At 42.4% G+C, this 18838-nt stretch overlaps 1 protein-coding gene across 2 annotated transcripts in view; it reads left to right on the top strand.

Moving 5' to 3' along the window:
- The window catches only part of CYRIA (CYFIP related Rac1 interactor A), a 101629-nt gene extending 84306 nt beyond the window's left edge, over nt 1-17323 (top strand). For both annotated transcript variants that reach the window (XM_055399610.2, XM_088841201.1), the window contains exons 5-13: nt 868-989; nt 2224-2329; nt 4512-4648; nt 5116-5193; nt 5369-5485; nt 5574-5653; nt 7050-7176; nt 11617-11687; nt 14078-17323. In XM_055399610.2, the coding sequence (XP_055255585.1) occupies nt 868-989; nt 2224-2329; nt 4512-4648; nt 5116-5193; nt 5369-5485; nt 5574-5653; nt 7050-7176; nt 11617-11687; nt 14078-14141 (902 nt within the window). In that variant the 3' untranslated portion in view covers nt 14142-17323. The remainder of the gene's footprint in view (nt 1-867; nt 990-2223; nt 2330-4511; nt 4649-5115; nt 5194-5368; nt 5486-5573; nt 5654-7049; nt 7177-11616; nt 11688-14077) is intronic.
- Nucleotides 17324-18838: the final 1515 nt, after the last annotated feature.

Genomic DNA, 18838 nt, shown 5'->3' with positions numbered 1-18838 from the left:
AAAATTTGTTCTTCAGTATTTAAGTTTAAATGCAGTACTTATTTTTGTGGATAAGTTTCATGGTTAAGACCAAAGATGAATAGTACAGGAGTCTTTAAAATGAACTCTCTGCACTTCTTGAGCTCATGTTCAAAAAGGAACTCTATTGTTTTCTACATCATTGTGTTCTGCAAAGATACATCTATGCCATAGCTCTGAAGGATTAATTATGGAAAATTTTAAGGTTTTTTTAGTATGGAAATATAAGGGGGACTACTTTCCCTTCTAGACTCAGAGTCACAGACTTTCAGTCACAATCACTTCTATTAAATATTAGAATTGGATCCCAAAAGGTAATGTTTATTCTTCCTATTACCTAGTGTACCACTTGACACATAATATATGTGCAAAAAAAAAGTGATCTATACAAATAAAGGGGTGCCTACAATGATTCCATGGGCTTCTTAGGTGGCTCAGTGATAAAGAATCCACCTGCACTTCAGGAGACATGGGCTTGATCTCTGGGTCAGGAAGATCCCCTGGAGAAGGAAATGGCAACCCACTCCAGTATGCTTGCCTGGGAAATCAAATGGACAGAGGAGTCTATGAGGTCTCAAAGAATCAGATACAACCGAGCGACTGTGCACACACAGTGATTCCAACAAGCTTTGTTGAATGTGAGTGAAATATTTGTAACTATTGTGAACTGAGTAATGGCCAAAACTTCTGTTAGTTTTCATTTCTTAGCACCTTATTATGTTAAAGAGGAAATACCATGCCTGCAGAAGTCACATAGGATTGTCTAGCGGGTAGAATTGAATGCCGAGCCTCTTCCTAGGCTGTTTATAAACACAAACCTCTGTGTCTCTTGGTTTCCTGTCTGCCTAGATGCCCAGCCCACAGAAGGAGAGAGGGAAATATGGAACCAGATCAGCGCCGTGCTCCAGGATTCCGAGAGCATCCTCGCAGACCTGCAGGCGTACAAGGGCGCAGGGCCAGAGATCCGAGATGTATGCCAATAACACTAAGCTGACAACGCCCTTGGTGGAGAAGGGAAACCCACACACGCACGCACACACCAAGATTAAGTAATAGCCCTAGTTTTTCCTAGCATACCAGGAAGAACAAGGAGGGTAATGTGTCCTTAAAAATGTATGAATGGTTCCTTTTATTCGAGTCCACTGATCTGAGCATATAATGCTGTGGACCATGTAAAGTGCAAGCCATTCTCTCCTCTGACATAAGTTTGAAATTGTGGGACTCACATTTAAACAATAATTTGTCAATATGTTGCTTCGTATAAGACAAACATACATATGAAATCTGTGAACGGTAGTTGAAATATGAGTCATGAGGTCTGGGTGTATGTGAATTTTCCAACATTCTGTAATGATTTTTGGCAGGTTTCATGACTATCACAATCAAGAGACATAAACAACCTCCCTTAAGGAGCCTGCTCATCTGTCATCCTGAAATGACGTGTAAGATCAAAATAATAAGTGCAGGAAAAAGAAAACAGTGACCAAAACAAACAAACAAAAAAATTGGCAGTGTGGCTTTTGAGAGTTTGTCATGCCTTCAAGGCAAGAAACCTCACACTCCTTTTGTTTGAAATAATTAGTTTTGTGGAAGTATCAGCACACACACACATTGCCATCACCATTTTCTGAAAAAAACCAAGACATAGCAACAACAATAAAATGTTGCTAGCATCATAATCCTCAAACTGCTGAAACCCAGGCAAAACAGCATTTCAAAGAAAGTAGCAGCCTATTAAGAGGTTATTTTTCTACTTAAGGGTCACCATTTAATTTAGGTAATTTAGGTGCCATCTCAGACTGTCAAGAATGTAATACATATTATGGAGAAAGGAAAACATCTACAGAATCTGCACTTCATAATGAGCACTAGCTCTACTTTAGAAGAATCAAACGGTCATGGAAGAGATCTGAATTGCTTCCAATTAGACATGCATCTTTTTTTCTTTTTGCATTGAAGATACGAGAAGCAAGTCAAATGACATGGTATCTAATTGTTGAGCCATTTGCATTATGTTCAAGTGCTAAAATCACCATCCTAATTGAGCATCTTGGACAACACTTCCATGAACTGATTGAGGCAGTACACATTAGCAAAAGACAGCAGGAACTTTTTTTTAACTCAAATTCTTTCTCAATCTTAAGTCATTTTGATGTGGAGCCTACCACTTCTTTTTAAGCAGACAGTTCCATCATGTTTTGGCAGGCCATCCAAAATCCCAATGACATTCAGCTTCAGGAAAAAGCTTGGAATGCAGTGTGTCCTTTGGTCGTGAGGCTGAAGAGATTTTATGAGTTTTCCATCAGGCTAGGTGAGTATGTATTTATGATTTTCATGTCCTTCTTGTGAAACTCTGTGATGGTGTTTGAGAAAGTAGCAGGAAAAGCTCAAGGGATTGGAAACTGCCCCACATCCACTCTTGTGCATCATCAGAGGCCACTCAGATACAAAAACTGTGGTCATGTCCATTTCTGACAACATGCCTCAGAGTTTCTTCCCCTGCATTTATTGGCATGTTTTGAGTGTCTTTACTAATGGCTTTCCCTTTGGTTTTGTTCTCAGCTAAGTCCTATTCTTAAGTCCTGATCACATTTCCAAAGGACAGAGAAGTTGGAAAATCCATGTTACCTGCTAACTCAAAAAGAAGTTGGTTGGCTGGAATCATGTGTTAAATTTATTTGGCTGGCCAAAAAAAGTTAATTCGGATTTTCCAGATGACAGCTCAGAGAAACCCAAATGAGCTTTTTGGCCAACCCAATAATATAGCAAAATACAAGAAAGACAAATATAATGTTCTGTTCTTAAGCTTAAAAAAAAAAAAACTGTGCAGGTACAGGACAGCTTTGCAGAGGTCAGAGTAAAATCAAGTCTGGTTGACAATAGGCTCCATGTGACCGTCGATATGGTATAACCCCTCCCCCACCAGTAAAGCTATCTGAGGTTTCACTGGTTAAAACGTATGATATGTCTAGAATGAGGAAGGGGGATTTATTATTGTTCAGTCGCTCAGTCATGTCCGAGTCTCTGCGACCGCATGGACTGCAGCACTCAAGGCTTCCCTGTCCTTCACTGTCTCCTGCAGTGTGCTCAAATTCATGTCCATTGAGTTGGTGATGCCATTCACCTATCTCATCCTCTATCGTCCCCTTCTTCTCCTGCCTTCAACCTTTCCCAGCATCAGGGTCTTTTCCAAAGAGTCGGCTCTTTGCATCAGATGGCCAAAGTATTGGAGCTTCAGCTTCAGCATCAGTCCTTCCAATGAGTATTCAGGGTTGATTTCCTTTAGGAAGTGTGTGGTCATGTTTATTCTACTTCTGCCATAAGTGAATGCCACATTTTAAGAATTAAACAGAGAAAGTGAAGTACCCTGGGGGAATAATCGCCATCATGTTGAGAGAATTTGAAACTGAGACTCCAAGGGAATAGTTCAATGAACTTAACCAGTTTTTCAAGAAGAGCTCCTGAAGACTCTCAGGTTGAAGAGGGATCAACTTCTCAGTTTCCTCAAAGTGTGTGTCTAGACCCCTTGAACTGAAATCATAAGGAGCCAAGTGTCAGCTCAGCAGACGGAAAAAGATCCACCAAGGTCAAGCAGGCTGCCTCAGAAGACAGTGTGTTTCTGTAGATAGAAAATGCTAGTGATGTCCTCAGAAATAAACTGAAAAAGGCTTCTAGGGATGATAAAGTCAGCACTAGCAAACCCTTCTGTAAAGAGCCAGATAATAAATATTTTAGGCTTGTGGGCTATCCTGTCATTACAGCCACTCAGTCCTGCCATTGTGGCACAGAATGAAAATATTAATGAAGAATGGCTGTGTTTTAATAAAACTTTATTTGCAAAAAAGCAGTGACTGTGGACCAGATTTAGCCTATGGGCCATAGTTTTCCTACCTCTTCTGTAGAGGATTGATAAAATGACTTGATGCCAAGAAAAATATATTGAAGAAAAAGCAGGGAGGAAGGTTTAGAAACAGACAAGTGAGAGTAATGAAACTGTTTTCAGGGTAGTAATGGAGGTAGGTATGGCAGCAGGTTTGTAGAAAAATATTCCTGGGATTTGCTAAGAGTGTCATTGCGGAGAAGGGCTGGTGTGGACTGGAAGTCTCTCCCTGCAAAGCAAGCAATTTAACCCATGCATGCAGGTCCATCTCATCTCATCCTGGGTCATAGATGGCTGTCTCATGCACATGATCCTATTTGTGGTTTTCTACAGTGTTAGGATTTGGGACAACAGAACATGGGAGGGTCCAGCTGAGCTTTGGGACCACGGGGCAGTTCTGCAGTGGAGGCAGTCTTCTCTGGCATGGAGGGCAGGGGGGTTCCTTTTCCTCCTTATCCACACACGTCACATTTCACACTGTTTTGGGGGGGAAGGTGGAGAGGAAAGACTCACACAGGTTATCTCTGAGAATGTCAACTGGGGCTTCAAATTGGGCTTTTTGAAAAATCTCTGTGGTCCACCTCAAATATGTATGTATCCCTCTGACTTTTAGAAAAAGCTCTTCAGAGTTTATTGGAATCTCTGACCTGTCCACCCTACACACCAACCCAGCACCTGGAGCGGGAGCAGGCCCTGGCCAAGGAATTTGCGGAAATTCTGCATTTCACCCTTCGATTCGATGAGCTAAAGGTTAGGCCATGTGTGCTTGGACAATTTAACAGATTCATACTGAGCACCTGCATGTCCAGGTGCTTTGCAGGGCTGTGGGGCGGGGGAAAAAGACGAGGGAAGTAGCTCCTTTCCTCAATAGACGTGTGATGTGGTAAGAATTCACACTCCTTGTGGTCAAAGTTATTTACGATGGTGGTTTGTACATGGAAATTCAAAATCTGCCAAATGCAACCAGAGAAAACATCTCAAGTGTCTGTTCCTCTTTGGAAGCAACTGTGCTTTCCCTCAAATCTAGCCTAGGGTAAAAATAGGGCATATTCTTAAATAATGAAGCTCTGAGTCTATTTTTAACCCAAAGTTGTTTTGACTCTTGGGTAACAAAGGGAAGTCCTGGTATCTGTGCAAAATATAGTGCCTGGACTTTGGGTGCATAACCCCCCTCTGAAGCTGAGAAATGACCTTCTTTCTTCTTTTCTGAACTTCAGATGAGGAACCCAGCTATTCAGAATGACTTCAGCTACTACAGAAGGACCATCAGTCGCAATCGCATCAACAACATGCATGTGAGTCCCTGGATCTCCTGGGTCGACAGCCCCAGGTTCCAGATCTCTTTTAATTTCTGCATCAGGAGGGGCACAGGGAGAAGACAGAGCCTTTGTGATTCATTTTCCAGAAGATACAATTTGAGATGTTGACCACCTCTTTATCAATCGCATCTTCTCATCTTCTTTTCATCAGCTAGACATTGAGAATGAAGTCAACAATGAGATGGCCAATCGAATGTCCCTGTTCTATGCAGAAGCCACGCCAATGCTGAAAACCCTCAGCAACGCCACCATGCACTTTGTCTCCGAAGTAAGTGATGTTGAGCAACAAAGTGCCTTCTGCCCAGTTGCCCATAAAAGCTGCTAACAGGCTAACACCCTTTGTGTCTCCCATTTAGAACAAAACCCTGCCAATAGAGAACACCACAGACTGTCTCAGTACGATGACAAGCGTTTGTAAAGTCATGCTGGAAACTCCGTAAGTTAAATCAGAGGTGTATCCGTGTCAAGAATTCACATATCTCTAACAATGATGATGGTGGTGATGACAGCTTCTAACTTTTGGGTTAGCATGTCAACATTTCATTATATATTAACTGAATTAATTTCATAAAGAACTCTGGTGATAGGTATAGTTATCCCCATCTTAAAGCTAAAGAAGACAAGGCTGAAATTGGTTAACTGACATCTTCCCAAAGATCGCATGGTTTGTTAGATGGCTGAATCAAAACTTGAATCAAAGATGCAGGAGAAGTTGTATGCAGATCAAATGGTGGATTGAGTTAAATGACTGGGTATTGTTATAAGTATGTTGGAGAAAAGATTTGAGAGACTATTTAAAACCAAGAGTAGAAGTGGTAAGACTATTGTAAAAATGATAATGGAAATCTGTCTCTCATGCATGTGGCAGTTTCTTTGTACTTCAATTAGATGCTAGCTTTAAAAAATGCTTGAGTTGTTGAGGTGAGGCAATTTGGCAATGAGGAAATCTTCACTCCAGTGTCAGGTTTCCCCTTATTCTATTTATTTTGTAGCCCCTTCTGTGCCCACTGACAAGTGGTCCGACCTGTCTGGATCTTGTTTTCCTTACCTGATGAGATCCCCATAATGCCACCTACAAGGCAGAAAGTTTGGGAGTGCCAAAGGCGTCAAGAGTGCCTTCTAAAATGTGATGCTCTGTTCAAATGTAAGATGGCATTCCTTTCAGATATTTCATTTATATTTAAGTTAATATTTATTCCAAGATGGAAATAGTAATCATCATCATTGTGGAGCCAAGTCAGAATGAAGTTGATGTTAAGAAAGCCTCTAGAATTGGCTGAATTATCTGAATCATCAATGACCCTGTCAAGGTAAGTGAACAGAATTCAGGCTCCACAAATACTCTCAACCCAGTGAATGGTATGTAATCTCTTTTAGGTATCTTTGCTAATCTAATTCAATCTGCAGCCTGTATCTTAACAAAGGAAGTTATCCTGACTGGCGATGCAGTAGCTGCTCTATAGAAATGAGCTTGATTCGTTTTCTCTATAATGAAGCCATTATTCTCTATAATCTAGGACAGCCAGAGAGACCTGCTATAAAATATTCATGATTGATGGGTGGGGGAGTTAGATACGTGATGAGCTGGCTTGCTGAAGGCAGAAGAGAAGAGAATTTACTGCCCTCCAATGTACTTGTTTTCACATTGGTTGGATAGATTCAAGGAGAATTATCATTGCCGATTTCTTTAAGAGCTTATTAACCTGGTTCTTGCAGGTCTAGGATTGTTCTCGAGAGAGGATTGGAGGAGGCTAAACTAGCCAGTTGTGGAGCCAAAAACAAACGCATTCTGTCACAGAAGTAACACCTTTGCCATTTCTCGTCTCTTCCAGGGAATACAGGAGTAGGTTTACCAGTGAAGAAACGCTGATGTTCTGCATGAGGGTCATGGTGGGGGTCATCATCCTCTACGACCACGTGCACCCCGTGGGAGCTTTCTGCAAGACATCCAAGATCGATGTAAGAACAGTTATGATAGCTGATTTCCCAGTAGGGGCTCGTGAATGTCGCCAAACAGACCTTGCTTCTCTCTCTCCCTCCCCTCCATCCATCCCCCACCAACTGCCCATGAGTGAGCTCTCCCCATTGCAAATCCATCGGGGCATTCTCTCCTCGTAGCAAAAAATCCAGTCCTCTTCACAGGCATGCAACAAACGCATCCAGCCTCAAAGGCACAGAAGGAGAGTGGAGACGCTGATCCCCTCCGCCTGAAGAGGGGCTGAGGGGTGAACAGTCACTTAGCTGCTAGTTGCCCCTTCAGCTTACCCATGCGCCATATACATATTTATTTGTATATATGTGTCTCAATGTGAATAGCATCAGGAGATAACTGGATTACAAGACACCATGGTCAAATCCCAGACAATGTTCCCACTTCCTGTCCCATTGCCCGGCAGAGAGCACTACCTGATTCTCATGCTTTTTCTTGTCCTTGGACTATGCTTGAGCCCTGCCCAGAGCGCCCGCCCTCTTCTCTGGTAGGGGGATTCCTTTAAGACACTCCTCACATGTCCTCTCATGTGGAACACGTCTCCAGCGCCCTGCATGGAGCAGAGCCTTTGCTTCTCCTTGGCCCCAGAACACCCACCATTTTGGATTTTCTGACTCCCTCACAGACTCTGGGGCTTCCCTGGTGGCTCCACGATAAAGCATCTGCCTGCAGTGCAGGAGACACAGGTTGATCCGTGGGTAGGGAAGATCCTCTGGAGAAGGAAATGGCAAGCCATTCCAATATTATTGCCTGGGAAATGCCATGGGCAGAGGAGCCTGGCGGGTTGTAGCCCATGGGGTCACAAAGAGTTGGATACGACTTGGTGAATAAACAACAAACACAGATTCTGAGTTTGTTGACAAGAGCGGACACCAGGATCTATACACCTGGTGCCCACTCCACTGCCTAACAGTGCCTTTGATCCACAGAGCATAGTGCTCATAAAATTTTTGCTGAGTGAATGAATAGGATTGGAAGACAAACGATGGTGGTATGCAAGTGATTTTCTGTTGATTGTGGGATAAAGACACTCCTCTCAGCCCAGTGTTTGCCTGCAGCAGCACCCAGCAGTGTATCCCTGTATTAATTTAAAACCTTTTAAGTACAGAATAGGACCCTTTGGTACTAACTTATTCTGACATGGCTAAGTAGGGGCATGCACACTCTCAGCTCATTCATGCATAGACAGCAGCATCTTTGATGCTCTAGTTCTGTGCAGACAGAAGGTCCAGACACCCAGAGGGGCTGTGAGTCTGAAGAGTATAAGAAAATTTATCAGTTCGTAATGCAACTCAGTTTACTCATTTTGAGGGTCTGGCTACATAGCATAGCTAGCCATAGTTCTCTGTAGAGTCTTCCTTATTTTTAATATAATTATTTTTATTTCTCAAGAAAATAAATATTTATATAAAAATTTGGGGAAAATTAAGGACATTAATATACAGAGAATTAAACATATCTGTGCTAACCTCACCATGGACATCATGTGTCATCAATATGTCACATATGTTTGTCCCTTCATTTTATATAAATGTTTGGGTGTCTGTGTGTATGTATTAATACTTAGCAGATTAGCACCCTGCTATAATTGTTATTTAAAAGCATATATAATTTGCATAGCAGTATATTACAGAGTTTTTTCCATACCAATAAATATTTTACTGTATTCTTCATGAGGCTTTAACATTTTTATGCTATAGATTGAGCATAAATAGCTCTATTAATAACCCATGAATATCATTTGAATATGGATTGAATTTATTACCTAGTACTCATAGGACATTCTCATTTACCACAGCCATTTGTTAACTTGTCAGAGAGTCAATAATTAAAAATACACTAAGTACCATTATGTCTTGTAGCCTTAACCTTTAAAAAAAGCTCGTCCTTGCTTGTCATTCACTGACTCTTTCTGCGGAGGCAGTGAACATTATGTGATGTTAGTTCTAACCCTCCCCAGTCCTGATGAAGTCTGTTTGTTCATGTCAGTCTCACTAAGAATGGCTTGCTTGTATTGAAGCTCACCCATGTCTCTAAGAAAGTTTCAGGTTTACAGAGCACAGTATGTATACTATATAATGGGCCATTTTTCTCTGATGACATAAAGGCTCTCCTTCCAGATACCAGTCTGCTTCGAAGTCAACAGTTACAGGCACAGGGTTTATAAACCCTCAGGGTATCAGCATCAACTATGAAGAAGCAGATAATGAACTAGATCCTGTCCCCTGCCCTTACGGAGAATGTGTTTTGGAGCCCAAAATGGAAGTTCTGAGCTCTAGACACCCAGATGAGGGAGAAATTCAAATATTCAAATTCTGTAGAGAGGCAAAGAAAGAGGGCGATGTTTCAGGTGGATCTGGGGCATCTTGCCAAGTGGACGGAGAGAAGGAAGAGTCCTCCGGGCAGAGGATCCATCCCAGCAGAGTCATCACGGCCCAGAGGGATGTTCATCATTTAGAGAACAGATCGTGTTTGTGGGTGTGAGGGATGCAGGCTGGAGTGAGACGGCGTTTTCAACTGATTTCCTTAAAACTGCATGGAGCGATCCAATACAGAATCACTCTTTAAGCCCGGTCCCCAGCCCACACCTCACCCAGAATCCCAGACTCCCACCTCCTCTGGACACCTGACGTGTGGCCGGCCTCAAATCAAAGGCTCTCACTCTCACACAGACCTGCTCCTCCTCGTGGGCTCCCGTCTCAGGTAGTTCACCTCCTTTCCACTCGGGGTCAAAGCCAGACCTGGGGCTTTTCCGCAGAACCTCGGAACAGTCTTCGCTCTTCACCTCCACACCTCCTCAGACACCGAGCCCTGTGGCCTGGACCTCAGCGCATCCTCTCGTCTCGCCCTGACCCGCTGTGCCTACTGCCGCTCTCACACGCTCACTCACACCCGCACTCTCAGGGGCTCCCACTGGCCCTCCCATCTCCAGCTCTGCTCCCTCAGACCCCTTTCAGTATTAACCACATTGTTACATTGTTGAACACCTATCAAGGGTATTTTCCACAGGTCAAGGGCTCAAGTCCTGACCATGTTGTTAAACGCATATTGAATCTGGTCCTGAATGCATCTCTGACTGTGTCTTGTTATTCACACCCCAGGCTTTCATCAGCCTGAGATTGAACTAGAAATTCCCATAGAGTATCCACCACACTTCTGCCTCTTTTCTAATCTGTGTCCCCATTTCTCCCTGGGCACTTTTTATAAGAACACATATCAAGGGATGACAAGGAGCCATTTGTCTCTCTTCTCCCACGGGGCTCTGAGCTCTCTTGGGAGAGGGACTGAATCTCTTCATTGTGTGCTTGTCCCCATCCTGCACCTGTGACAGGAGTCTCTGATTGACCACGACATTCTTTGTGGATGAGCCTAAACATACCCCCAAATGATTCTCAGCCCTGTGCTTCTGGCTGCCCCCATCAATCCAACAACCTGTATCAAGTCTTTGGGAAAAAGCTTTCAACCTACAAGAACATTTTCTAAGTAACCATTGTAAGAGAGGTCCTTAGCACTGTTTACCCAGTCAGTGCATAAATATCTGTGAGTTTAAAATGACTGACTGTATTCTTTCCAGAAGGATTCGTCCTTTGCCAAAAATATTCCCGTATATGAGTAATATAATATGATCTATTACAATGTAGATTTAGCTTTTGTGTATTTCCCAAATGATGAATAGATTATATTGCAAGGACACAAAAAGCTAAGAAATTTACCCAGGTTTATGAAGATGATAAATAAAGAAGGATGGATGAAACCCAGGCATTCTGCCTCCATGTGCTTCATATTCCTAACTGTTGTCCTTTACTGGCCCTCTCCTGGCCTAGGGAGGGAGACAAATTAATCTGAGTGCTAAAATGTCTAAGGTTCTCTGAGAAATGCCAGTGTACTGTCAGGGATACAAATACGTGGTGGTTACTTCTAGGTGGTGAAGGTAATGCGATCAGAAGAGGCTTCCTGGCGTTGGTGAGCTCCAGCTGAGTCCTAAACAATTTTTAAAGAGATTACCAAACAGCTAAAGGAAGAAATGCATTCTGGGCAGAAGGGTGGTGTAAAATGACCAGGTTTGCGGTTCATTTGCTCAGCCTCCCCTGAGCACAGACACGAAAAGATCTGCTCTTGACTGTGGTGGCCAAGACAAGAAAATCAGTCTCAAGTCTTTGTCCCCAAAGACCGGACACAGAAGACATTCAATTGTGGCATAATATGAAAACTGACCTAGAAGCTTCTAGAAACCCACAGAAGCAACTCATTGGCCTGACGGAGGAGGAAGGTTTATTGGTCATTTCAATGTTTGGTTTCTATGAGTCCAAACAATGTGGTATTATTACGGGCAGATGTTGTTATGGACAGATACTATGGTGGGCAGAATTGCTAAGATATTAACCAGATCTTATGCTTTCTCTTCCTAGATGAAAGGCTGCATAAAGGTTTTGAAGGAGCAGGCCCCAGACAGTGTGGAGGGGCTGCTGAATGCCCTCAGGTGAGCCTCAGCCCTGTGGGGTAGCAACCCTTCAGATCCACTGCTAATTTAGATACTGCTAGGGTCTGAGGGCTAAAAACACCAAGCTTAACCTCTTACATCTACTAACACATGTTGAGGTCAGCCCCATTTTTATCATCCCCTTTTCACAGAAGGAAGAAACTGAAATTTAGAGAAGTCAACTCACTTGGCAAAAGTTCTCACAACAGATGGCTGAGCCAAGATTAAACCCTGGTCTAGGTGACCCTGCAGGTCAAAGACCAGATCCTGGCCACACTTTTTGTGGTTGGTGGGGACTTGTCAGGAGAAGAAGCCTCCTGGGTCTCACTTCCCCCTCCACCCCTGCTCCCCAGACCTGGCTGCATATGAGAATTAGGTGGGTAGCTTTTTCCAACACTGATGCTTGGGTCCAACCCAGATCAGATGAATTTTAATTGCTGGGATAGGGGCTCAGGCATCCAGTTTGGGTTTGTGGGTTTGTTCTGAAGGTCCCTGCATGAGGCATCTGTACAGTTGCCAATACTGAGAACCCTGCTCCCCCGTCTGGATGCCCTTGTATCTGGCCAATGCTCCTGACAGCTCCTCACTGCTCCTGAGCCATGCTAAAGCACCTGCTCTTCCCAAGAACACATGCACTTAATCCACTGCAGGGGCAGGATTCTTATTTGTTTAGCTGTGACACGTCTGTATAGTTTGTTGAATCATGCCAATTGGATTGCCATCTGGAATAGTTTATGGTCCCTACTGTCTTACTCATTGTTGATTTCCCTCTGTTCCTCTCAATGCCATTCATGTAGTGAATGTTCAATAAGTGAAATGGAGCAGTGATACTCTATGATGTACAACACGTATGTTTCATGCTCTCATTTAATCATCACAAGTCAGAATGGTAAGATCTATTATCCCCATCTAATAAAGGAAGAAACTCAGATGCACATGACATGAATAAATTGTACACCCAGGCTGATACTTTTAGGTGCAGCTGCTAAGTCACCATTCTTCAGAACAGATGTAGCATTAACCTAAGAGTCTTTCAAATTCTGTGGGTAAACCAAGGTTTTCCTTCATTGGTGCCCATTTCATAGAAGGCAGACTTTCCACACTCACTAAGAAACCTTTTGACTTCTGATTTTTTTAAGATTTTTTTGATGCAGACCATTTGAAGTCTTTGTTAAATTCATGACAATATTGCTTTTGTTTTATGTTTGGTTTTTTGGCCACGAGGTGTGTGGGAATCTTGGCTCCCTGACCAGGGATCGAACCCGTGCCCCTTGCATTGAAAGGTTAACACCACTGGACCATCAGGGAAGTCCAGTGTTACTCAGTTAAGCACGGCTTGGAGACCAGGGCACTGTGGTAGACTGCGAGTTCCATTGGGTTCTTGGCATTTTGTGTCTCCTCTAGGCACTGTGATGAAGTCAGAGGGTACAGACCTTTGAGGCAGCCAGTCCTGGATCCACATCAGAAACCACAAGTTGTTCATAAATCATGCATTGTTATATTTGTCATCTGGACTGGGTCATTTAACATCTCTAAATCTCAGTTTGCTCATCTGTAAAATGGAAGTAATAACCTGTCCTGCAAAGAGTTAGTGTGAGTGTGAGTGAAATAAAAACTTACACATAGTGCCTAGATCACGGTCAAGATTTTATTATATGTTAATTCTCCTTTCCTTCCTTTTCATGACCAGTAAATGTAAGGATACACATTACACCACTTTTCTTTTCTGAATGGGTCTGCCTTAGTGCCCCCTTGCGGTGGTAATGAGGATAAGCACTCTCACAAAAGGAGAAAACAGTAACAAGAGAGTTGGATAATGTTGTTATGGTGACTCAGTGGTGAAGAATCCTCCTGCCAGTGCAGGAGATGTGGGTTCGATCCCTGGTGGAGGAAATGGCAACCCATTCCAGTATCCTTGCCTGGGGAATCCCATGGACAGAGGAGCCTGTGAGCTCCTCCATAGGGTAGCAAAAGAGTCACACACGACTTAGCAACTAAAAAACAGTGTTGTTATATGCAAACAACCTTTTACAATCTGTGACTAAGGAAGTGTGCCCTAGATGACCAAGACCCTGCACTCAAGCATGTGAAATCTGTCTCCCTGGAAAACGAGATTGCTTGTATCTCCTTCATGTAATTATTTGATTAGGTAGAAGATCTATTTGCTTAATAACCAAAATATAAACTTCTTTGGAAGGAAGGATCGAATATTAAATCTGAGACTAAGTTGGGCGCTGAAGTGTGGCTCTTTGTGTAAAGAACGGATGCCAAGTTTGATTTCTAAATATCAGCTGTGCCTCCCAAGCTAAAGATGAGCTGACAACTCTGATCAAAGCTTTCTCAGAGCACACTGCTTGCACACTGACTGCTGTCATTTTCTCTCCATCCAGGTTCACGACAAAGCACTTGAATGATGAATCGACTTCCAAACAGATTCGAGCGATGCTTCAGTAAAGCCTTGCTCAGTGAAGAGGATCTTTGAACTGACCTCAGAAGATGTATATGTTTACATAATTTAATACAGATTGATGTTAATACTTGTGTATTTACATAACCGTTTCCTTCTTGTCACTGAAATATATGGACCTTAATTTGTATCCTGACTGACTCAACCCAGAGATCATAAATTGACTGGAGAGCCTTACCTTCGATGTCTAAAACAAAAACCCTGTCTCCAAAAGGCAGAATTTGGAGACGTTGATCTTTGCTATTGGAGTTCCTTACGCCTGTAACAATCAGAACTTCCCAACAGTTTGTGGTCATGTTTTAATTCTAGATGTGTGATCTCTCTGGGAAGTATAGTTAGAGAAACATGAAGAGTTTGATTTCCTGGGTCAGCCCAGCTACAAGAAACACATCTGTTATCCTGACACAGAGAGAGGGGGAATCCCAGAAAAGAAAAATGCAGGTGGAGATACAAACGCCATTGTCTGGAATGCAGCACATCCCCCCTCTTTCCTCAGACGGCACCGCACCCTTGCAACTTTTCTGTTTGCACCTATTTTATTTATCAGCATTCTTTTTCTATTTTGATTTATACCCTGTAACGTTCCCCTTCCATTTTTCAAGGGGAAAAAATCAGCGTGTTTGCATCAGTTTGTGGAGGAGAAGGGAGAATAGAAAGATATGCTTTTGTGGCTGGGCTGGTGACTGTTGTGGAAGTGGGGACAGGTGGGGAAGAAGGGCATCCAAGCAACAATGACAGTCATCTCTCTGCTTCCACCCTCTGTCTCCAGGATCAGGGAAGTGGAGCTCTGGCTAAAATTGTGGGTGAGGTTGCTAATATTCCAGTTGTCTGTGGAGTGCTGGGCACACAACTCCTCCTAATAGGAGCCATGGCCTCTGGGGACCATTCATGTGGCAGCAGAGATCTAGCTAGAACTTAACTAGTTATCAGAAAGCTTAGGGAATTTAGAGGGGAGATTTTTATTTTCTGATTATCTGATATTTAAAAGACAGCTCCTCCAGGACAGAACTGCCAGCTTGTTACAATATATAAACTCGGGCCTGAGTATTGGGATTAAATCCTAGACTTGTTGATTCAGAGTGATCTTGGAAAATTCACTTAAATTCTCTGTGTCTCACTTTCCTCATCTATAAAATGGGCAAATAAAATAGATAACCTCCAATACTCCTATAAGACCATGAGCCAATAAGAAGACTGACTCTCGCATCCTTCCTTTGTAAATAGAATCTGGTAAGCATCACCTCACCTTCCCTGATGATTAGCGATATGACAAGGGTTATTCTGTCTGCAGATCAGAGTTTAGAGTGTAATATTGGAAATCTTCTATTCTGGTCTCCAGTGAGGATGAAGTCAAACAGCGTCACCCCTCTGTAGGACTAGAACCCAGGATGCCTCATTCCTGATTCCATGTCCTTTTCTTTTCACCATGTGGCCTATGCATACATACTATAGGGTGATTTTGGACACTTTTAAATAAACCTTCAACCTGGCCTGTTTAATTGCTTGCCTATTTCTGATGGAAGCAGAGAGTGGCCCACAGAATGATAATTCCAGAAGTTGGCTTAGGGTACATCAGGATTTGATGACATTGTCCCAAGGAATGAGCTGTCACACCATTACTTTCTGGATTTTGGTAGCCAGGTGGCAGTCCCTTGAGTCCTCTAAGAAAAGGAGAGACATACTTAGGTTTTGTTTATTTTTAACAAATCCATTCAGTGGCAGAACGGATTCCCTGGTCTATATCTAAATGTTAGTCAACAAAGAGAGGAAAAGCCCTTTTCCTTGGAGCTTTCCAAGCTGAACAAGTACAGCTGGTTGGATGAGGGTTCTGTCATCATAACAGAAATGCACTAAATGGCTTTCAAAGACCTTTCCAAACCTAGGGATTCTAAAACCCTAGAGGAAGCCAAAAGTTGGGATAACACTGGATGAACAAATTCATTAGATACTCAGCTTCTTTTACTTGGAAGCCACATGTTGTCTTTGAGCAACAACTGTCAAGACTAGAAATGTAGAAGTACTCAGTATTTATTGTCATGGGATCTATTTTCCTCCCATAGCAGAGAGAGGACTTGCAGAGTAAATGGCTGAGAACATTTATAATTTTTAATTCGACTTTCTTACAAGTGGGACCAAACATATGGGGGGAGGAGCTGCTCACCTGCCCCAGTTTAGCCAGGCCACCTTGTTTCAAAGCCAAGATTCACCAGTACATGGATTCTGAAAAGCCCAGGGCCTGAACTATTGCCTCTGGTTAGCAGCAGGACAGGTTAACTGAATGTCTGTGATCACTAGCAGGTGGTGGGCCTTGGTTCCACTCCAGAGCTATAGTGGGAGACAAATTCTTTTAACAGACTGTCCTTCAGGTGTCCTTGAACAATCACATTTTTGTGTGCTGCATGCACGTGTGTCCAGGATCCATGAGCTGTTCAGGGGAAAGTGCTAGCCACGGTATTCATGTCAATGTTAGCTATCTTTCATATTTGAGGTCTCATAATTTTCGAACAAAAGTGTACTCCATTACTCAGATATTTATTTTTGGGCGAATGACAAGGTGAAAATTACATTTCTTAGATGCACTGCTACTTTGGCATTATAATTTTGTTCTCAGAAACCTTTTATGTGCCACTAGGCATTAGTTAAAAAAGAAAGTGACAATGTTTTGAATTGTGGTGACCCATTGGGGCTGGAGTTTTAATCAAGAACCAGAAAGAAACTCCTAGATACTATCCTTTAACTATTAGTTAATATCATGCTTCATCGGTGTCTGCTCCTAGTCATCACCATTGTATCAAGATATTAATGGTAAACTGAGGTTTTTAATACATTATCACATTTAAGTAACAATAATTTCATGCTTCTTCAAAAGAAAAATGAATCTTACTCAGTCTTGGGATCTAACTACTTCTCATTCAATCTTGTATCCCAGACAGCTACAAATTTTTGTAGATGTTAATAATAAACATTGGAATTTTGTCTTAAAGAAACAAAAACTTTGGAACCCAATTTTCCCACTACATCTGTAAAGGCTGTTGCATACACAAAGCTGTTTAAAAATTGTCATATGTTGTTTGCTGAAGTCTTTGTAATTTTTTTGCCTGCTTTGCCTCTTTTTGTACAGAAGTTTTGAGTGTGAAATGAAAATTAAAGTTTGGTACATATATTTAAAGATACACTTCTTTTATATGATGTTCAAGATTGAGTGGGTAATAAGCACACAGTCATAAATACTTGCTATGCTAAGTGTTAGTCGCTCGGTTGTGGCCGACTCTTTGCAGCCCATGGACTAGACCACCAGGCTCCTCTGTCCATGGAATTCTCCAGGCAAGAATACTGGAGTGGGTAGCATTCCCTTCTCCAGGGGATCTTCCCAACCCAGGCATCAAACCCAGGTCTCCTGCATTGCAGGTAGATTCTTTACCATATGAGACACCAGGGAAGCTCTAGATGCTTGCTGCACATAGATATTTGTTAAATGTCTGCTCTGGGGATCAGGAAATCACACCAATTGCCTTCACCTCTCTAAGCCTCCGTTTCTTCATATACCCAAAGTCTGAAACATCCAAAATGAACTCCTCTTGGTACCAGCTGTATTTATGCGCTTCAACAAAGACCCCCATTTTTTAAAAAGGCATAAACTACAGAGATGCATAACGTACTAGAGATGCATGAGACCTACTTATTCAAGGATACTAAGAAGTAAAAGAGCATTTATTTGCTCTTTTATTTTTTCTCTTGAATGTAGTAGCACTTTCTGGGTTTGGCAAAATTAATAATAACCTATTCCATAAAAGCACATTTTTCAGGCAATTTAAACTGTAAAGCAACTCTCCTAATGATTAAACACTGAAAGTTTTCTAGAGCACTACTTTTAATCCCTGAACCTCTTAAGCTGATCACCTAAGACCTAATTGTGTGTGTTTTCAATGGGTCAGAGTCTCCAAGAGAGACTTTCCATGAGTCTATATACAAAATACAAAGGGAAATGAATAAGAATGATTTTTCTGTAAATTGACACACAGACAAAAGCTGTGTGGACAAAAGCTGGAAAGAAGGAAAAAGAAAGAGGCCTTCGAGAGAGTAGAAAGGGAGAGAGAGACCCTAATTAAATGCTGAGAGTCAAAAGACATGAAAAAAAAATGAGTAAGCATATGAGTGATTGTCAAAAGGAACACAACTGATAGGGAATTGCACATGCTTCATACCAACCAGAAATTTGGTTGCTAATCAGAGTTCTCCTGGAAGGATGGTAAAGGAGCGCTCAGCTGATACATTCCTGAAACCTAATGAATATTTGCAGTCAGTAGTCCATACCTGATTTTGTGCTTTGAGTTATCAGTTATCAGTTGTTCAGGTGCTGAGTCATGTCCAACTCTTTGCAACCCCATGGACTACAATATGCCAGGCTTCCCCGTCCTTCACCATCTCCTAGAGTTTGCTCAAATTTATGCCCATTGAGTCCGTGATGCCATCCAACCATCTCATCTTCTATCATCTCCTTGTCCTCCTACCTTCAATCTTTCCCGGCATCAGGGTCGTTTCCAGTGAGTTGGCTCTTCGCATCAGGTGGCTAAATTACTGGAGTTTCAGCTTCAGCATCAGTCCTTCCAGTGAATATTCAGGGTTGATTTCCCTTAGGATTGACTGGTTTGATCTCCTTGCAGTCCAAGCAATTTTCAAGAGT

The sequence above is a fragment of the Moschus berezovskii genome, chromosome 11, assembly GCF_049115385.1.
Source record: "Moschus berezovskii isolate FMDL1 chromosome 11, NW_MosBer_1.0, whole genome shotgun sequence".
NCBI classification, from domain to species: Eukaryota; Metazoa; Chordata; class Mammalia; order Artiodactyla; family Moschidae; genus Moschus; species Moschus berezovskii.
This window is presented reverse-complemented; position numbering and strand designations above follow the sequence as displayed.